This window comes from Ciconia boyciana, chromosome 1 (assembly GCF_034638445.1).
Source record: "Ciconia boyciana chromosome 1, ASM3463844v1, whole genome shotgun sequence".
Taxonomy (NCBI): Eukaryota; Metazoa; Chordata; class Aves; order Ciconiiformes; family Ciconiidae; genus Ciconia; species Ciconia boyciana.
The window spans coordinates 149414805-149437004 of NC_132934.1; the positions used below are offsets into that span (position 1 = coordinate 149414805).

General features: G+C 41.3%; 2 protein-coding genes across 3 annotated transcripts in view; one reads left to right on the forward strand and one right to left on the reverse strand.

Annotated features, from left to right (window-relative positions):
- Positions 1-1340: 1340 nt before the first annotated feature.
- Positions 1341-18818, reverse strand: MFSD9 (major facilitator superfamily domain containing 9). Its single transcript, XM_072849763.1, has 6 exons — positions 18648-18818; positions 16237-16324; positions 14887-14930; positions 13461-13590; positions 11988-12197; positions 1341-5056 (listed from the first exon to the last, which is right to left on the reverse strand). Exons 1-6 carry the CDS (start codon positions 18810-18812, stop codon positions 4266-4268), a joined length of 1428 nt encoding a protein of 475 aa, XP_072705864.1. The 5' UTR covers positions 18813-18818; the 3' UTR covers positions 1341-4265.
- Positions 18637-22200, forward strand: part of TMEM182 (transmembrane protein 182) — a 35139-nt gene continuing 31575 nt past the window's right edge. For both annotated transcript variants that reach the window (XM_072849766.1, XM_072849765.1), the window contains exon 1: positions 18637-18954. The gene's annotated coding sequence lies outside the window, so the exon portion shown is untranslated. The remainder of the gene's footprint in view (positions 18955-22200) is intronic.

Here is a 22200-nt window from a genome sequence, read left to right on the forward strand (position 1 = left end):
CAACTTGAGAATCTTCTCCACCAGAATTCTTCTTGCAGGTGGTAGACAGATCTTCTAATAGGACAACACAATGGGAGACGGGGTTAGCATCATTCCTCTCCCAAGTAGGCAAACACTGATGCAGTTCCCGTACAGCACTGACATGCTGTGGAAGCCTTTTTATCCTGTGAGATTTGACAGAATATGAGGGACTAAGACTGCAGGAGGGAAAGTAATAGTTACACTGGCTGCTCTGGTGAGTCTCACTGTTTCATGATCTGAAATGTGCTCAGCTTTACATTTGTGATTTCTGAGTTACAACAGCACCCTAATTGCCACAGGTTTTGTTTCAAGAAGTAATTTTTTGCCACAAAAAGGAAAAGGCATTTTAAATACCCCATTTAAATATTTTAAATACTTCATTTATTTTTCATATCTAAGACCTCCTATTTATTACAAATTTGACAGAATGGAAGAGCAGTTCCTATCGTGTAGCACATCTCAAAAATAGTACTTTGATGCTAATATAGGATTAAAAATAACTAGAAATTTGGCTTCATTTCTCCTTGTAAGTTAACACAGAAGTTTTTCAAAACTTCCCTTTAAAACAAGCTCTACAAACTTTCATTTTTATGAGAAAGAAGTCTGAGCTCCACTCACAATCATTTGATTCTCAGAGTTCAGGCTACAATGTACTCCCTTAGAAGATTAATGATCAGCTTTTTGTGAATGAGTCTTCAAAATTACAGCAATAACAGCACAGTCAGGCCTTGGGTTTTCAAATCCCAAAGTGTCAGGCTATAAAAGATCACTTAGCCAGGGGTATTCCACAGCACCCATAACCAAATGGGGGCTGCCAGCACCGGAACATACCCACAGAGGTTCCCATCAGCTAGAATGCAATGGCATTAGAGAGTGCTTGAAGTAACGAGCAAGCCAGTTAGTAAGCAACACTTGTCCTGTTTTGTTGCTGCATTATCTGCTCAATAATCAACCTGTTCTCAGAAAACGAGAATGGTACTGACTTCTGTGATGGTGCTGCGGTGAGTAAATTCAGAGAAAAGAAAACAGGACCAGGACAAGAAACTGAAATCTGCAGAACTGGTATGTTTATAAAGCATCTCTTCAAATGTATGCAGCATACACCAACATGGAATAAATCTTACATTTGCTTCATCATTTAAAAGCAACAAAATCAGTACATATCATATGCTACCAGCTGTTTTACAGAAATAAATTACTAAATTGTATACACAGCCTCTTCAACATTAGTTGATCATAAAGGTCAGAAAAGTAGTCAGTGTCAAAAAAGTGAAAATTTCAAAAGGTAAAAACCAAAAAAAACCACCCCCAAACCCCAATTCTGCCTACAAGCCCAAGAAAACCAATCCAAAACTAAAGGAACAGCAAGCAAGAGAAAAGTCTTAATTTGCAGTGATCTGCACGTAGAAACTTTTTTTCTTTAGTCCATATTCAGATCTCTGTTTTGTTACAGTCTTCAGATATCACAGTTGGATTCAAGAAACAGCTGAGTAATTCAGTAAAGCCCACTAGACTGAAGCCAGAAATAGCTGCAACTGCTCCTCCCCCAGCTTAAAAGGGGGGAGTCGCATCTCCTCATCTCCAGGGATGTCATTGAGTCCTCACTCTCTGAACTTGCACAGTTACAGCAACTAAGAAACAACACAGGGGATCCAGGCATGGTCTCCAGGCACTAGGAACAGTAGCTTTAAGCACTCCATCTGAAAACTGCTAAGTTCTCTATTTTCTTTTATTCCTTCTTTTTCATTCACTGTCAAGCCACTTCTTGGTTGAATGCTTGGCTCCTGTGCCTTTTATGTGAAAAGTAGGCAATTCAAATGATTTTAAGGAACAGCTTGAAGAAAAAAAAAAAAAACATCTGCACTTCATATTGACTTGAATACCTCTATTTTGTGCTATATTTCATCAGAGGAAGAGGGGAAAAAACACAGCAGCAAAATGATAGACATGGAATGTCACTTCATTTTATTTCTATTCCTTAAAAAAAAAAAAAAAAAAATAGGGCAACTTGTCTGTAAGTGAGTCTTTACAAAGAAGAAATGTTTCTGCAGCACTTCAGAAATAATTTTGGCCTACAAGTAAAAAACTTTTCTTCTGTAACATCAGTTGCAACGTGTCCCTGAGACCACAGCCTTCCACAGATTTCTCAAGTCGATTATTTAATTTCATTTTTGTTTAGTGTATATGGAGAACTATTTTTCAAAATAAACCAAAAATATTTGCTGACTGTGGAAAGCACGTTTTTCACTTATGTATAAATAAAAACAGTGAAGTTTTGCAGTTTTTTTAAGCAGAAAAGCAATATTCAGGCAGCTGTATAGGTTAGTATAAACTGAATTTTATGGTGTTTACAGAATTCAGCTTTAATCAGTGCAGCAACTTAGAAGTGTAAATGTTATCTGTTACCTCATATAACCAACAAGTATAGTAAAAACTACTAAATCTTTTATATATATTAATTTTTGAGGGTTTTTTTCCTTCACCCCTTCCTATAGTTGCAAAACAGAAGTCCCTGACTTACAGAAGGGTGGTTTTAGGTGTAAAAAAAAAAAAAAGTTAAAAAAAATTAAAAGATGGAAAGAAAGAAAATAGGAAATTTAGGACGAGAATGTTTTGAGGCATCTACCAAGCAAGACAAGAGGAGATAAGACACTTGAAAATGCCTCAAGTTCCTAGGGAGAAATGAAACACAGATTATTACAATAAGGAACTCTGAGGATATGTACTGAAATCATAGCAGTAATAAGACACACACTCATTATGTCAATATATAAAATTAAAACAACTCAGAGTTCTATACATATTCCCATGGTGCTGCCACCGGAATCACTGAGGTTTCAACAAGGATTTAAATGATAGCAGGCACTGGAAAAGGTAAAGAAAAAAAAATAAAAAATGCAAAACACCATCTACGATTCTCCTGAAGCAGCAACACTATTTGCATGGATGATATCAAGGATATCAAGTTCAAGGAGATAACTAAATTGTTTTTAATTAAAAAAAAAAACAAAACCAAACAATTATACATAGCTGGCTTTGTACTTTCATTAAGGATTACTAAGAAAAGCATATGGAATGTTATCAGTGTAAAATACATTTTCCGTATGTTTCAAATGAAATGCAAACAGTGGTGACTGGCAAGTAATATGAACTTGAACAGTAAATAGCAAAGGTGAGTGCTGCTACTCTCAGTATAACTCTGAGAGCAACCTCCCATTAGTTAAGCAGTGCAGACAAATGAAGACTAAAATACCAACAAATAAACAGTTTTTCTTTTGTCACTGAAATGTCACTTATGCCTCCAGAGATAAGAGAGAATGCATTAATCCAGATCCATGAACTACTGCTAGTTGCTCCAGCACACCTTTACAGTCATTCAAAAGAATTAAGAAGCAAATTTATTCTTAAAATGAAGGTAGAAAAATTACACAGGAAATATTAACAAATAACTTATGACAAAGTTGCTCAGTAGAAGTTATTACTAAACAGAAACCACCAGGTCAAGTTTCAATAAAGCTTACATTCAGTCTCAGTTTCAGTCTGAATGACCCCATATTATTCTAAAATTGTCCATTTTAGGCCTTCTAATATATGAAGTTAGCATATACCCAATTCTATTACCTGGGAAAGACCAGGAATCAGCAGGGGTTGGATGGCTACCCCAAGGTGCCTAATCATGCTGTGCAGCAAGTTTTGTAGACAAAGTAGGCTTAACAAAATCACATAAGCAAACACTGTTAATTAAGCTACTGTCACAGCAGACAAATGGCAGCAGACCACAGCATAAGAAATTAAGGCTAACGAGCTATATTGCAAATTCTCCTTCTGATTAAATAATAAAAATTCACCTCTGGTTAAATAATAAGAATCAATTTCTGTCTTTTAACCATCTATCAGTCTAAACACCATTTCAAATGTGAGCTACAAGCAGGATTTCTGTATTTCATGTCATTCTTTTTTCTGTCCAAAAAGGTTAAAAATCCATAAAAAAATCCCAACCAGTACAATACAGCAACACCTGTCCCTCTCACAAGTGTTCTAGTGGTACCAGTTCAAATAACATTTGGCTGGAGTTAACATCCCTGCAGCAGAAATATTTCTACATACTTGCCTCTATGTGAACATGATGTGCCCTCTTAAAAGATCCTTTTACTACTGTACAAGTCTGGCAGGTGTAAGCATCACCCCAGGTTGATTCCCTTTGCCTTTCCTGTAAGATACCTCTATGCAATCCAAATTTGCAGCTATTGATTTTTTAACTTAACATTTCCATGGCTACAGTATTTTTGTTTGTTGGCGTTCATTATCAGAATAGCTACTAAAGCTAGTCCAACCCCTAGACTTGGAGGGCCACAAGGACTGAACTCCTGAGCAATTCCAGAAAGGAGTGGAGCAACTATACGTCCCACTGATGTCACAGACTGTCCAACACCTAGGAGCGTACCACTGGCCTCATTCCCACCAATGGTCAATTCAAGATCCATGATACAAGTACGACCTATAGTAGTTGAAAAGGCTAAGAATGTGGAAGACAAAACGACCATCCATATGCTCAGCGCCGATGCATACAGGAGAATCAATGTGCAGGTAAGAGTGCTGGAGTGCAACAAAATTCTGTAAGTGTTGTGCTGATAGAATCTTGTTATTGGTCCGAGCAGACAACCAGCCAGGACTCCAAGTGCACTGCTATAGCTCATTAGGTATCCAGCAAACAAGGGTTTCACCCCAAATCTCTCCTCCAAGGCCAGAGTAAAATTACTATAGTACAGCAGTATAGCAACAGACATCAGCAACCGCACTAAAAATATATCCCATAGATCAGAGCACGCAATTCCTTTAATCCTCTTCAGCACTGTTGCAACTTGGATCCACGGAGACCGGAAAAGACTATTGCTTGCCACAGCTCCACTAGTTGCTGATTTCAAGTGCAGGTCACGATTTCCTTTTGCTGAGAAACTGTCTGTTCCTTTGTTGCCTTGTTGATGTTCCCTGTTGCCAGTGTTTTCTTCACTCCAGGGTAACATCCAGACAAGACCTAAACAGATCAAGAAATTAGTTGATTTCATTCAATTGCATTAACTTTACATGGAAGACATTAGTCTGATTGTAAGTTTACTTAGTGTAAAGATCAAAATTCAAAAAAGGACTTTAACAATCATTTCACTTTAAAAAATTACAAAGATTAAGTCTAGCGTTATTCACAGTATCAGTTCAATTCTAAATGTGGTGAAAGCAAAGAAGGAAAACACTGAGGTGACACATTTGCAACATATAAACAAATCTAAAGGCTAAAGCCACAATTCTGATTTCTAGTCTTCATCTTTGGGCATATTAAAAATTCCCATTCCTGTGTCTGAATGTAAAAGTGATATATACAATACAAAGCAGAAGCATCTGGAGGTTAACTGTTTCAAAATTCCCGCTGTTGTGGTTTAACACCAGTTGGCAACTAAGCACCACACAGCCGCTCGCTCACCCTCCCCCCCCACCCGGTGAGACGGGGGACAGAATCGGGGTGGGGGACGGGACGGGGGGGGTCAGACATGGACTAAAAATACAAAAAAAACCCAGTAAAACCCATGGGTTGAGATAAAGACAGTTTAATAGGACAGCAAAGGAAGAGAAAATAATAACAATGATAAAAGAATATACAAAACAAGTGATGCACAATGCAATTGCTCACCAGCTGCTGACTGATCCGTCCCCGAGCAGCGATTGCTGCTCCCCGGCCGACTCCCCCCAGTTTCTATACTGAGCATGATGCCATATGGTATGGAATAGCCCTTTGGCCAGTTGGGGTCAGCTGTCCTGGCTGTGCCCCCTCCCAGCTTCTTCTGCACCTGGCAGAGCATGGGGAGCTGAAAAGTCCTTGACTAGTGTAAGCATTAGTTAGCAACAACTAAAACACCAGTGTGTTATCAACCTTATTCTCATACTAAATCCAAAACACAGCACTATGACAGCTACTAGGAAGAAAATTAACTCTATCCCAGCTGAAACCAGGACAGTATCTACCCCTTATTCTATACCATCTACGTCACACCCAGGTCCTACACTTCCCAATACATTCCAATTAATCACCACCACTTTTGCTGTCTTTTGATATATACACACAGATATAATTCCCTTAGTCTGTGGGCCATCCTTCTAAAATGTCCGTTGTGTTCATTTAGTCCATGACTTTAGGCTCCATCTGTCGTAACAGTCCTTCAGGGCAGGAGAGATGGTGTGTGGTGTTGGACTGTTGCATGTTGAAGCCAGTTCTGGTTACATCACCGCTGCACATTCCTTGGTTTCATCAAAGTTCATTCTTCGTTAATCTGGGTGATTCTTACTGTAATACCGTTGATATGGCACATAGCAACCATAGAAGTGATGACATACAGTATTATATAGCAATTAACATCATACAATTCAGTTCATTGGCTATTTTCACCCCAAATCAAATCCCCTTGAGGTACACATCAGACTTCCCCATCTTCCCGCATCACCCACCAAGTGCACCTGGGTCCTTCAGCAAAAGCAATCCCACGAATAGGTTTACCTTTGCCCGAGACAGGAATAACACAGACTGTCTTCCCCAGCATATTTTTTATGTGCACTACAGGGACTTTATCCCCTTCTACAGTGCATAAGAGTTTTGACTGGGCAGCGCCAGCTCAATTGGCAGATCCCCTAGTGTTGACTAACCAGGTGGCCTTTGCTAAATGTGTATCCCAATGTTTGAATGTCCCAGCACCCATTGCTCTCAGTGTAGTCTTTAACAGTCCATTGTATCATTCAATTTTCCCAGAGGCTGGTGCATGATAGGGGATGTGATACACCCACTCGATGACATGCTCTTTGGCCTAGGTGTCTATGAGGTTGTTTCAGAAATGAGTCCCGTTGTCTGACTCAATTCTTTCTGGGGTGCCATGTCGCCACAGGACTTGCTTTTCAAGTCTTTTCAAGGCCCAGGATAGTGTTCTGGGCGGTGGCATGGGGCATGGGATGTTTCCAGCCATCCAGTGGTTGCTTCCACCACTGTAAGCACACGGCACTTGTCTTGGTGGATTTGTGGGAGTATGATATAATCTATCTGCCAGGCCTCCCCATATTTGTATTTCAGCCATCATCCTTCATGCCAAAGAGGCTTTAACCACTTGGCTTGTTTGATTGCAGTGCATGTCTTACATTTGTGGAAAACCCGTGCAATAGTGTCCATGGTCAAGTCCACCCCTCGATCACGAGCCCGTCTATATGTTGCATCTCTTCCTTGATGGCCTGAGGTGTCATGGGTCCACCGAGCTATAAATAATTCACCCTTATGTTGCCAGTCCAGATCCACCTGAGCAACTTCAATCTTAGCAGCCTGATCCACCTGCAGGTTGTTCTGATGTTCTTCAGTGGCTTTACTCTTGGGTACGTGAGCATCTATGTGACAACCAAGTTCTCTACCCAGGCAACAATATCTTGCTATAATGCGACAGCCCAGATGGGTTTACCTTGGCAATGCCAGTTGCTCTGCTTCCATTGCTGCAGCCACTCCCACAGGGCATTTGCCACGATCCATGAGTCACTACAGAGATAGAGCACTGGCCACTTCTCTCATTCAGCAATGTCTAAAGCCAGCTGGATGGCTTTCACCCCTACAAACTGACTCGATTCTCCTTCTCCTTCAACAGTTTCTGTGACTTGTCGTATAGGACTCCATACAGCAGCATTCCACCTCCGATGCTTTCCTACAATACAACAGGACCCATCAGTGAACAGGGCATATTGCTTCTCATTTTCTGGCAGTTTATTATACAGTGGGGCCTCTTCAGTACGCATCACCTCCTCCTCTGGTGATATTCCAAAATAGTTACCTTCTGGCCAGTCCATGATCACTTCCAAGATTCCTGGGTGACTGGGGTTTCCTATTCGAGCCTATTGTGTGATCAGTGCAACCCACTTACTCCACGTAGCATCAGTTGCATGATGTGTAGAGGGGACCCTCCCTTTGAACATCCAGCCCAGCACCAGCAGTTGGGGTGCCAGGAAGAGCTGTGCTTCAGTACCAACCACTTCCAAAGCAGCTCGAACCCCTTCATATGCTGCCAATATCTCTTTGTCAGTTGGAGTATAGCGGGCCTCGGATCCTGTGTATCCCCGACTCCAAAACCCTAGGAGTCAACCTTAAGTCTCCCTGGTGCTTTCTGCCAGAGGCTCCAGGTAGGGACATTCTCCCCAGCTGTGGAGTAGAGCACATTGTTTACATCTTGTCCTGCCTGGACTGGCCCAAGGGCTACTGCATGAACTATCTCCTGTTTAATTTGTTCAAAGGCTTGTCATTGCTCAGGGCCCCATTTGAAATTGTTCTTCTTCTGGGTCACTTGATAGAGAGCGCTTACAATCAGCCTGTAATTTGGAATATGCATTCTCCAAAAACCCACAACACCTAAGAAAGCTTGTGTTTCCTTTCTACCAGTTGGTGGGGACACGGCTGTTATTTTGTTGATCACGTTCCAGGGGTACCAAATGCCCCTCCAAGTGAAAGCAAACTGTGGCCTGCACTCCACTGCCAAAGGGACTCAGAAAAATGCATTAGCGATATCAATTGTGGCAAACCACTTGGCTGCCTTTGACCCCAGTTCGTATTGAAGTTCTAACACGTCCGGCACAGCAGCGGCGTGACTTCATTCAGGCCACAATAGTCTACTGTCAGTCTCCACTCTCCATTAGACTTTCCCACTGACCATATGAGACTGTTAAAGGGTGAGCAAGTCTTGCTGATCACTCCTTGGCTCTCCAGTCGATGAATCAGCTTATGGATGGGAATCAGGGAGTCATGGTTGGTGCGATACCGCTGCCAGTGCACCGTTGTGGTGGTGATTGGCACCTGTTGTTCTTTGGCCCTCAGCAACCCCACAACAGAAGGGTCCTCCGAGAGACCAGGCAAGGTGGACAGCTGTTTAATTTCCTCCGTCTCCAAGGCAGCTATACCAAAAGCCCACCGGTACCCTTTTGGGTCCTTGAAATACCCTCTCCTGAGGTAGTCTATGCCAAGGATGCATGGAGCCTCTGGGCCAGTCCCAATGGGGTGCTTCTGCCACTCATTCCCAGTTAGGCTCACTTTGGCTTCCAGTACAGTTAGCTGTTGGGATTCCCCTGTCACTCCAGAAATACAGATGGATTCTGCCCCTTTATAGCTTGATGGCATTAGGGTACACTGTGCACCGGTGTCCACTACAGCTTTATAGTCCTGTGGGTCTGATGTGCCAGGCCATCAAATCCATACAGTCCAGTAAACCCAGTTGTCCCTTTCCTCCACCTGGCTGGGGGCAGGGCCCCTCTAGTCCTCATCAGAGTATTCGATACTCACTTCTTGTAGATATGAGTCAGGAGTCCCTTCATTAAGATCAGAAGTAAGATCAGCCCTTCTACTCTGTCTGGGGAACTGCACACTGGAAACTGGAGCAGCAGTTTTCCTGGAAGAACCTCCTTGTGTAATTGTTTTTCCTTGCAACTCACGTACCCGTGCCTCTAGGGTTGAGGTAGATTTTCCATCCCACTTCCTCATGTCCTCTCCGTGGTCATGTAGGTAAAACCATAGGGTGCCTCGTGGTGTGTACCCACTGTATCCTCTCTCTTGAGTAGAGGAACGCTTACTCCTAATAGCTGAGATACTGTCTGTACAGGTGGGGAGCAGGACATATCCTCTTTGAATTGTTGGAACTCCCAGGACAGTTTCTCGGCTAGCATGTCCAGCAGTTTCTCCACAGCCGAGATGCAGGCCCATAGGGAGCAAGAGAGACTTTCTTCGTCTTGCCAGAGTTGACCAGCCAATTCATCCACCGTTTGTCCCTCTCCGTCTTTCCAGGTCATTACTACCAATGAGTTGGCATATAACAATGGTGCGCTCCGTACAAACTTCCGCCACATGGGTCGTGTGCACTTGACTTCATCTGGATCTTTGGATAACTGCTTGTTGCTCAGGTCATCATAAATTACCTCCAGCATGGCTAATTCCCTCAGGTACTCTCTCCATGGTGGTCTTGGGTGACGTAACACTTCATGTCACATATGTCACACTTGCCTGGGCAACATATAACATCTTCCTTGAAGGGATAACTTTCCTTCACGCCTGACAGGAGTCACCTCCAGAGGCTGAGAACTTCTGCCCCTTTTCCAATCACTTTGTCAACGCCCCCTCCCCTAGAAAGGGATCCCAGCTGCTTGGCTTCCTTACCCTCTAATTCCAGGCTACTAGCCCAGGTATCCCAGCATCGGAGCAGCCAGGTGACAATGTGCTTGCCTGGATGATGGCAGAAATCCTTTTGCATATCTCACAGCTCACTCAGGGACAGAGATCGTGTGGTTACCGTCTCATTTATGAGTTCTTCCTCTCATAAGGAGGAAGAGGAGGAACTCTCCTGCCAAGTTCTTCCTCAGTGGGAAGCAGGGAATTCTTCCTCTTCCTCCTCCTGTTCTAATGATGTCCCTGCTTTAGACTAGTCTGACTCCTTGCTGGTGGGGCAGTATGCTTCTTCCTCCTGTTCCCTCTTAGGAGAAGCTTCTTCATCCCTTACTAAACAAACTGACTTTCGCTTCCAAGATTTCTTCTTGTGTATGGGGGCGACTGATACTGGCACAGGTTGGTTCACTGGTTCAGCTGCAGTGCCTGTTGCTGGGGTTGGAATAGCCACAGTATTCTTAAATAGTTGTTTATCCCTAAGCAAGACCTGACACACATTCAGGAGACATAGCAATAGGAACATGCTGGTTTGAACATCCCAAGGATATTCAAAATTCTCAGGAGCTATTGTAATTAGCCTGTAGGACAAGGGGAAGATGGAGGAAGGTGTCTCCCCCATCGGTTGGCTCTCCGAGGAGAAAAAGTAAAAAATGTAATTATTAATAATTTCCAATAGATGGCTCCTGAAGTACAGAGGTGATGGCAATGCTGAGTACAAATACCAGATTGATCTCACTACCAATAATTTTATCATAGCATAAGCCAGTGTACACAATACAGCAAAGCGATAACCTTAATCCACCTCCCAGAGGTGATAAACAGCACATAAATACTGATAAACAGTATAGACCGCAAGTAAGGTGTTACATAACACAACTCTGAGAACAAATACAACAACTCTGAGAGCAAATAAATCAAGATTGTGACAAGCAACTTCTAAACTAATATAATGAATGCTTACGACAAATTTGTTTTAACATGCTTTGCTCAGATCTGTGGTTATCTCAACTCTTTGAGCTCCATGTTGGGTGCCAAAAAGGACTGTCATGGTTTAACCCCAGTCGGCAACAAAGCACCACACTGCCGCTTGCTCACCCTCCCCCCCCCACCCCTGTGGGATGGGGGAGAGAATCGGAAAAAAAAAAGTAAAACCCGTGGGTTGAGATAAAGACAGTTTAATAGGACAGCAGAGGAAGAGAAGATAATAATAATGATGATAAAAGAATATACAAAACAAGTGATGCACAATGCAATTGCTCACCACCCGCTGACTGATGCCCAGCCCATCCCTGAGCAGTGATTGCTGCTCCCCAGCCAACTCCTCCCAGTTTATATACTAAGCATGATGTCACGTGGTATGGAATATTCCAGTGTGGGTCAGCTGTCCTGGCTGTGCCCCCTCCCAGCTTCTTGTGCACCTGACAGAGCATGGGAAGCTGGAAAGTTCTTGACCAGTGTAAGCAGTACTTAGCAACAACTAAAACATCAGTGTGTTATCAACATTCTTCTCATCCTAAATCCAAAACCCAGCACTATATCAGTTACTAGGAAGAAAATTAACTCTATCCCAGCTGAAACCAGGACACCCACCCTTTCACACAGGTTCAAATTCAAAGGGTAGTATCGGTATACAGAACATGTATGCCATAGATGATAAACACACCATGAATTCAAGGTATAACAAATGGCATAAAAACACAAAAGTGGGGAATGAAGGGACCCAAGATGCCAAATACGACATACAACTTACCAGCATTCAGAAGGAAGATAGAGGCACAGATGAAAGACGTTTGATAAAAGCCATCTTCCAACTCTGTAAGGTAGCCACCAACGACAGGCCCCAGAATGAAGCCCACACTAGAGGCTGCATTGAAGCGACCCATTACTAAAGGGCGGTCCCTTTCAGAAACCAAGTCAGAAAGCAGGGCTTTAGAGATGGAGAGTGTGTGTTTGAAAATACCTGCAACATAATATAAAATAATAAACACATATTGCTCAGTCCAAAAGATTAAAAAAGACAGAAGCTATCTGAAATATCAGTGTTCAAAATATATTTTTAAGATTCCATAAACCACAAATTCTTCAATGCTAGAGTCATGCAGCATGTTGGGCCATGACCATCATCCTGGCTGTTCAAGGATTTGGACTTAGGAATCAAAATTATTCATGCATCTGTGTCGAAGGAGTGCTCCTGCAGCCCTGCTGAAAGAAGAACGACTATGCTGAGTGCTGGAGCACACCAGGAATAAAACAGCCACTAAAATAGGAACTTGCGAGTGGGTAATGGTGGAGTAGGAAAGGTGTGTCTGTTTATGAACATAGCTCTGTACCAACTTTGCTGAGTACGGAGATTTCCAGGATTGCAACATACCAAATTCATATGGGAGACTGGTGGGTGGCAAAAGAAGAGCACAGAAGGGTAAGCATACTGCAGGAATACTAATAATGCAATCTTTTATGCTCCTTCCCTCTGACCAGGGCAGTGCTGTCAGCACTAAAAAGTATTACCTCTACTGAGTAATCAAATATCAACCAAATAATTCATTAGCAAATTGTCTTTAAATTAAGAAACAATATGAACAATTCCTAAATCAAGACTATGGGCCATAAAAGTGCCCTTTAGTAGATGTGTTCATAGTAATAGCAATGCTTATTATACCAGAATATATGCAATAGATGTTCAGCTATTATAAGAACTCTGATAACGAACCCTGGCACAAACTTAGCTTCAGTGCTGCAAACATGCTTTTGCACAACATAAATATTCTGTTGAAGCAGTGACCTAAAATTTCAGTCAAATTTTGTAGTATCGCTTTGAGGTATATTTTCAGCATGAGAAAAAACAATAATGCACATATCATTCCATTCTGCATTGCAAGTGCAGACCAAGATTTCCAGCAGTGACCTGGTGTATTGTGTACCTGTTAGGACTAACCTTAGAATAGCCTCTTTCAAGGAATTGCTGCACTCCTATTCTCATAAATTTCAGCCACTCAAGGTGGCATAAAAATTGTGACAGTTTTTGAGTATTCTTTTCAAATTATTTTCAGAAAAAAGTAATGAGAATGTTTGATTTGTAGAGATTTTTCCATTACTAGGGTTCAGTTGGTGCTGCTGGATGATGATGCTATGTAGCCATGCCCATACCACGATTTCTCTAGGAGTAATTCTCAAGCTGAGACTACAGGGAATTTAAACTGCAAAATGCCAAGCGTTTACTCACCTACAGGGACTCTAGAAATGGCAAACAGGAACACAGTGGTGGATGTTCCAAGCAGGAAGTAACCCAGTGCACTGAGAAGAATACAAGCAAGCAGGGAATACCGTCTTCCTACTATATCACTCCAGCAGCCCTTTTGTAAAGCAGGAAATTAAGATTAATTTTTTATAACATTTAACTGTGTACAGTGAACAATCAGTACTTCTAAATTAAATTGAAAAAAAGAGATCAAAGGACTGTCAATGAAAGCTTAATAAGCTTATTACACAACATTCCTAAGTGCTCAAAATCTGGAAGTGATGAGCAGAGTTCTGCCCTGCCAGCAGTGCACCTGCTGAAACTATCATTCTATTTAATGTCATGCATACAGCTTTTTAAAAAATAATTTCTCTCCTTTAAAAATACAATCCTGCAATAAACACCATGAAGTATTAGTAGCAGAGGCCCTCTGAAAATGTTATCACAACTGACCACAAATATTTCTTTGCAACAATGGTCACTATGTACGAGACACTTGTTGAGCATCCTAAAAGGAATGATCTTAGCTATGAGGAGTTTGTCATCTGAGTGCAGACAAGTAGGAAGTATTTATGAGAAGGGCAAACAGTAAATTTGCACGCAGCATGCTCATAAATCAGCTTGATTCCAAACATTAAGTTTTTGAAGAAAGTAGGCAATAGTCTTGCAGTTCAAAGAAAATGCCACAAGATTATAGAAGCAAATTATTCCAGGTAACAAACCCTGAAACAGTTTTTTTCATGAGATCCTCAAAATCTGCTCTCTTGAAAGGTAGGAGGTACCAGGGTAATATTAAAGGTGCTCCTGGCTAAATATAGGGATCTAAGGTATTGATAGGTAAAGCATACATTCAAGAGGTTCAGCCTTGATATTTAGTCTTTGCACTCTTGCTTAGATTAGGATGTAAAAAAATCAAAAGCTAATAGAAAACAAAACCAAACAAAGCTCAAAGGCATAATGCATGAATTTAGGCCATATGGCAAACTACAGGGCACTATTCATTAAGCAGGGAAAGCAAACTCTAGATAACAGGCTTATGAAGAGCTGACTTGTGAGACTGCTTTTTGGACAGGCTAGTGCATTGAAGAAAACTGCTTGACTAGCACCAACACTGAAGAGAACCCTGTGTGACTGAGACATGCTCAGTAATCTATGACTGAGCCCAAATCTGGATTCTAGTTTTTGTCTAAAGACTGTATTCTGTTTAGTTCTGAAAAATTTGGTAATTCCCTATAAATGAAACAAATGTTTTCCACACAAACTAAAAACTGGATCTACCAATCAGAAATGCTTATATGAACACTACAAACATTTTAAAAATTTCAAGAAACACTATTATAAACCTCATCCTTTTTTCCCCTAAAATCCATAGAAATACCAACATACTTAGGAATGCAGTGTTAGAACTCACCACAAATGTGCTGGAAAATAGTTGCATTATACCATAGAGAGATCCTAAAACAAACAAGTAAAACACCAATGTTAAAAATTAAACTGATTTTTTTTTTTTTAATGAAAATTGCACAAAATTTTTAAATGAGGAAACATGAGAGAAACTCTGGGAATAATTTACTAGAAGAATAGGAAGAGGGAGCAGGACAAACCAAGGGTGGAGTTTAGCACATAACCAAGGAAATAGTTTCTGCTGAAAACTTGTACAACTATGTAATTAAGAAGGATGTTGCTTTCTATGGTGTATTAAACAAAACAGATCTTGGCATTTATAATTGCTTTCTTAGAATCAGGAGAGAATTTCATTACTGGGAGGCACTAATTACTTTCCACTTGGCACTTCAATGTGTTACAGGGCACCACAGAAGCCCTGAAGAAACCACAGACCCTAATTTTTCATTTTCGAGGCTAAGAGTTTAGCAGCAGTTAGTAACAGAAGAGAAAGAGAAGCAGAGAGAAATATCTGCCAGCCTCTTTCGTTTATAAGAATATACCTCAAAACCCAGTTTCTTTTAAGTTAAAAATCAGACTGCTAAAATGAAAACATATTTTTGATGAATTCCTGCTTAAAATAATACTCTGACAACTCAGAGCAGAACCAGAATTATTTCATGAAAAGTGCTAAATTTAATCCAAAATAAAAAAGGTAATAAAAAGCTGAATAACAGAGCCCATGTCAACCACACGTAGCTATAAAGAATACCATACTTGTATCATTAAAAACCATAACCAGTACCATAAGATATAAATAAGAACTTTAGAACCATGGAGCTTAATTTTACCACTTCATTTTTAAGATAAAATTCCAAACCTTCAGAATTTACTTGTAAACACTCCTTAAAGACGATAAATATTTTACCAAAAGACAACTACAAGAAATTTAATGAAACTGGGAGCAATCACAGGCTTTGGAAAGCTCAGGAGAACCAGCTGCAGAAGTACTGTTTGCAAAGCCTGTAAATAACAATAAAACTAAAAGCAACACGTCTGGCTCCCAAAGTTGCTGAGCTGTAAATTCTTGGATGCTGGAAAAGCATCTGTACAAGTATTACTGCAAGACTTCCTTGTTCTTTCCAAGAATGCTCTTTCCCAAGCACCTGCTTTTGGCTACCGTCAGTGTACAAGTTTGGACAGGTGTTTGGGTCTAACACAGTATGGCTGCCCTTACAGTTTTACTTGGAAATTGGCCTTACTTTTTATTATGCTACTAGTAAGGAAGAATTACTCTACAATGTTCAATTTGCAGTAAGGCATAATCCAGTTCACATTATCTTATTCTTTGGTAAATCAGTCAAGTATTACAACTCACCTATTATTCCAGCAACTGTATGACTTGCTCCTAGAGATTTGATATGAAGGCTCATTAAAGGAACAACCATGCTCACGCCAAATAAATCCTGAAAAGAAGGGAGGAAAAGTTTTAATAACTGATCGCTTTTACAAAGATGATGGCAACCTGGCTTAATAACAGTCAATATTTTTTTTTTAAAATTAAATTATTTCCATATCAATGCAAGATTAAAAGAAAATTTTTTCATGGTCAGTTCATGCATCCAGTAAGTACAAAGTTAGAAAAACACATAAACTGAAAGATAAAGGATTGCCTCACAGAGGAGTTAAAACTATGAAAACGACAATCCTCTTTCCCCCTCCAGATACAACCATTCTGAAGATATATATTTAAACATTAAATATTCCTTCAATATATATTAAACTTTATCTGTTCAACAAGAAAGTACTTGGTACCAGTATTTTAAATTCAAAGTGGTCTGTAATTTCAGTCCCCTAAAAATTCTTTTCACTTGTGCAAAGAGAGTATATTTGGAAAATCTACAGTATTTTAACTCTCAGCCACAATGGGGAAGAAGCTATGGTAGATCTAAACCTACCTACAGACTGCCTTTCTGTATAACTTAAGAAATGTAGTGAAAAGACAGAAACATGAAAAAAAAAAGAAAAACAGCAAAGCATAAGTAAAAAATGTTTTGTGAAAGGAGGGCAAAGGACACTGCCCATCCTGAACAGTACAAGGATCTCCTACTCATTCCTTTTGATTTTTTATCTTTTGTTAAGCTAACCACATTGACCCAGTAGTTCTTTCACTACTACTATCTGGCACAGCATACAGTGTCCTATATCAGAGCAGAACCTTACAGAAGGTCTATTGGAGCAAGATCACCTTTTATCAGTGACTGCTTGAGCTGAACTAGACTCACCCTTCATAGCATCATGCCCAAAGCCTGAATAACTGTAACAACGTGTATCACTAAGTAAATTCTCACAGTCTGTCATTAAGTATCTTTTGATAGTTGAAATTCAGACTTACAAGGTTAGAATCATCATTAAATACGTTAGCATGAGCAAACAGAGCACACAACTTACAAACATCTTCAATAACACAATCTGAGGTGTCATCTGCAAACCTGAAGAGAGGTTCAATGACCTCATCCAGATCATCGATAGAGACATTACAAAGGACAAGTCTCAAAGTATACCCTGGCAGTACTGGACTTGTCACAGGCATGCAGGTAGAGCAAGACCCATTAACCACTATCCTCTGATGGGTAGTTATTTCTCATTTCACCTATAATTTCTTATGTCGAATGATAACTACACTGTATTTGCTTGGTTACAGAAAGCTTGCATCACAGGCAACGGCTCTTTATTACGACATTTCATCACACTCTACACCCTCTAAAAGGACATCCACTTCTTGGTTGATTTCAGTGTGTACTCCAGCTTGGTGTCAGCAAGGTATTACAGGGTTGGAGAACCACAGTGTTTAAAAGTGAACTAAGAAGCAAAGTTTGTTCTAACACACCTTTTCCTGGAATATTTGCTCCAGGACCCAAACCAACTAGATTGTTTCTACTGCCCAACCTAAAGGTAGGCAAGAGAGTATAGCTACATTTCACTGTGCAAATTTGTACTCATTTTGTACTCATTTTCCAAGTTATCCCTTTTAATTTTAAATTAATTAAATTGCATTTTCCCAAGGCTCATTAATAGCTACAGAACACAAACTTTCTTTAATGTCTATACACTATGTTTTTTCAGTAAGGATTTTTTTGTTTGTTTTTTAGAAAAAGCACAGGTTTTTTGTGGTTGGGGGTTTTTTTGCTTATTTATTTATTTTTTAGTTTACACCAACCACTGGTATTCCAAGAAAACAAGGAACAGCTCTCTGATCAGCATGAGGCAACACTTAGCTTTAAGGGCGCTGCGCTATTCCATTGCATTCACAGGATAAAAATCAGACCTTTGTATCAAACTGCACGACTGTTTGCACGGATAAAACAGTACAGCCGCTACAAACCACTATTGCTACAAACATTCAAACTCTAAAAAGGCAGTTAAAGCGATGTACGTCAAAACCCAGCAGCCCTATCTAGAGTGCCACGGAGGAGCCCGCTACGAGCCGGGACCCGGGGCCGCTGGGCGCCCCCGGGATTCAGCCAGGCAGCGGCAAAGGACACGGGGGAGGAGATACGTGTGGGGGTGCCTGCCCCACCTCGGGCTTTGCGGCATCTCCTGACAACCCTGAGGGGGCTGCGGGGCCGTCCCCTCTCTCCCGCCTCCAGCGCGGCCCCTCCAACGGCTGCCGCGGGGCCGGGCAGTGAGCGGGTCGCGTGGGGAGGATTTCCCTCCGCAGGCACGGCCGCTCATCCCAGGCCGCGCCGGAAGGGCACCGCCGCTGCCGCACCCCGCCTCCCCGCTTACCAGGAAGCCCACCGCGTAAAGGCACCGCACGAAGCGGCCGGACGCCGCCGTCGGGCTCCCCGCGGCCCCCCGGCCTCCATCCTCCTCCTCGTCCTCTTCCATCCGGCCAGTGGCACCCGCGGGCCCGCGCCCCGTGGCGGCCGGCGGCGCGGCGGCGCTGAGCATGCGCACTGCCGGCGGCGCGGCGGGAACATGGAGGTGGTGGGGCAAGGAGCGGGGGCAAAGCGCGGTGTTTCGTTTGCGTTAACGAGTGTATTCTTCGTGCTTCCTCTTTTTTTAGGCGAGGAGGAATAAGGATCCCTTGCAGGTTTGTGAGGCCATCGGGATCCCTCCCTCACCCCCCCGCCCCCACGCACCTGTAGGACTTTGCCCATCCTGCCTCTCTTGCGTGTGTGTACGTGGAGAGTTTTGCAACCCGTCAGCTCAGGGCCTGCGGCTCTAAGGAAAGCAGGAAGAACTAGATAGGGCGAAGGGGCTCTGGAGGCAGAAATACACCCGAGGAGCGTGGTAACGGGTCCCCTGCACCATTCTCTCGGTGGCTGTAGAAAATATGACTTTGGAACCTCTGAGCCTGCCCCCTTCATGGGGAAATGTGGCTGTGTCCCACCACTACTGCTGTTGCTTGGCCCTCTCACGGGGCTCAGACGGGTGCCTTAATCAAGTGTTTCTGATGGCAAAGTGTTTTCCTGCCTTGTTACGCAGCTGGTGGTTGTGGTACTGAGGCAGGGAAGAAGGGCATCCCCCTTTCTGCTTAGCACGCACACCGCTGTGCTGCATTTCTATTAAAGTTGGGGATAGCTGGAATTGTGGACAGCTATTATGTTATAATGTATTTACATCCAAAGAAGTAAAATGGCATTCTTAAATCTCTGAGATGCACAGGTGGAAGCGATTGTCACATGCAAAATACCTTTATGTTAGAGGCAGACGGGATTTTTTTATATAGCTGCTAGGTCAGGGATCAATGAAAGGGCTGCAGTTTTAAATACTTAAAAAAAAAAAAAACCCCAAATGCCCAAGGGAACAGGAGATGCTTTAACTTGTTTTTAATTATCAGGAAGAAGAAGCTTTTGAAAAATGGTGATGACTTTAAAATTTTAAAAGTTAGCACCAGTTGATAAAGTTTGAGAATGATCAATCAATAACTGACAGTAGGATAACTTCATTTCTATCTTTGTGTTTTCAGAAGAAATAAATATCACAGGATTGGGGGTCTTCAACAGATTTAGGTCACAAAAAAGGAGAAGGGAATGTGGTTTTCCTTATGGTTATGAAGAATTAAGCTCAAAAAAAAATCCCCCAAAACTGGAAAGCAAGACATATTCCTAGATACACAGCTTATTTATAAGATACCAAGGCAAAGCTTAGCCTAGCATATGCATAGGGACAAAGATGTTATCAGGGTCTCCAGAATAACTCAGTTGTTTAATATCCCAGTGACTATGATATTTTATAGTTGGCTTAACCAATACATCCTATTAATTTAGCTCTCTGAGGCCACTTTGAATAATAAATCCTCTCAGTGAGATTTTTTAAAATTCTGCATATAACATTAATGGAGATCACAGTTGCATACAATTCCTCTGAAATGGACAAAATGGTTACAAGATATTGAAATATCAGAGCATCATGGGAATTGACACTACATTGTCTGCTCAATATTGCACTAATTTTACCCTTGGTCATTTTAACTCTGATAGAAGAAATGCAAAAAGCCTCAAGATTTATCAGAGGAAACTATTAGAGGTAGATGATTAGTTGCAAGGGCATAGGTACTGTTCGTGGGGTATAGGACAGATTGACTTTTGTGCAAACGCTGAGCCCAAGTGAAATTTTTGAGGTTCTATGTAAACATCAGTCTCTGCTATAAGTCTCAGAAACCAGAGGTAGCAATTCTACATTCTTCTCAGATTCTGAAGATCAAAATGATCTAATATAATGGGGACAAAATATTGTAGGCAGGAATATTGAATTCACTGACAATGAACACTCTTTCTTAGTTTTGACTATTATTTCAAGCTATCTCCATGCAGAATGGCTTGTAAAGCAGAGAATAACTGAACTTTTTGATGCTTCATTAACATTGTCAGTGCAAACTGTTCATGGAGCAAAAAAAAAAAAATACTTAGAAAACATATAGGTGTCTCTTCCTTTAACAGATCTCTTACTGCTTTTGTACTGGCAAACTTCATTAGATTATTAAAGAATTGTGCATATTACGTGTTTAGTTTTGCATAATATATAAGAAAAAGGCATAGTACCATGGCAAACATCTCTGTTGCCTTTGAACTGAAGGCAGATGGTTCCTGCTACCTCTGAGGTTCCCACTCATGTTCTGTCATTGCAATTACAAAATTTAAAATAAAGGCTCCCAAATAAAGAAATCTTAAGATAAAGGTTCCCAAATAAAGTGATGGTATGACTGATAAGGGAATTGACTAACAATTAAAGGAATTAAATACAATGAAGACCATTTATCACAGTCTTAAGGAAAACAGAACCGGTCTAATATCTTTGGGGGCAGAATTACAGTCGGTTGATTAAAATGATACTATCTGTATAGTACACTTATATTACTTTAAGGTATTTGACTTATTGCTACTTTAAGGTGTTTGACTTGTTACTGGATGATTCTTAAAGACAGCAGAGCAATACATACTCAGAAATGGCAAACAGCATGTGGATTCAGAATTGTTTGATATGTCTCCAGAATTGTTTGATATATATTTGTGAATGGATAATCTTCCCTGAAGAAGGGGTATGTCTAGATGGTCCTCTCATTTCTAACCCTTTTTTCATGACGTGGAAGAAGAGAGAGAATAAAAATTATTGATTTTATGGATAGTGCTAGGACCAGGAAAATTATGCAGACTACTGACACAACACAATCTGAGTACTTGGCTTTCATGCTATGTAAGCATTCCAAGTGTAAAGGCACAGCTGGAAACAAAGCATGATGCACACTTAGGGGGTGCACCTCTCTGTTGTGGCAGTCAGTGATTATGAGATGAACTTGGTAGTTATAGTAAAAAACTAGTGACCATAAGTTTTTTATCGCTATTCGGTGGCCCAAAATGCAAACTCCATATTTCGGTAAGAACTAGAGGAACCTGAAGTAGAAAAGCAGGAAAACTTTATTACTTTTGTTTCAGTTATTTGGTCTGAATACTAATGCAACATTGTGTCTAGTTCTGCTGTCCTAATTTAAGATCAATGTGGAATAAAGGGAGGGGGTTAAAAAGAAACAGACTTTAATGGCAGAAAGAACGTTTCTTACGGTGTCAGGCTGCTGGAGATTGGGCTGTTCTCAGCCTTCCCTAGTGAGCTCTTCTTGCCTCAGATTATGAATGGAAGGAGAAGTAGTCCAGCGGAGAATGTCTGAGGTTCAGTTTGCTAATGAGAAGGGCTGAGGGATCTGCAACCCTTTTACTAAAAACAACCACTATGGCAAATGCTTGGTGTCACCTGCCAAGCAAGGGGTTGAGGCAGTCTGCAGCTGCCCTTCCTCAGCCAGCTCTGTGGCTGTGTGTGCTCCAAGCCCTGACAAAGTGAA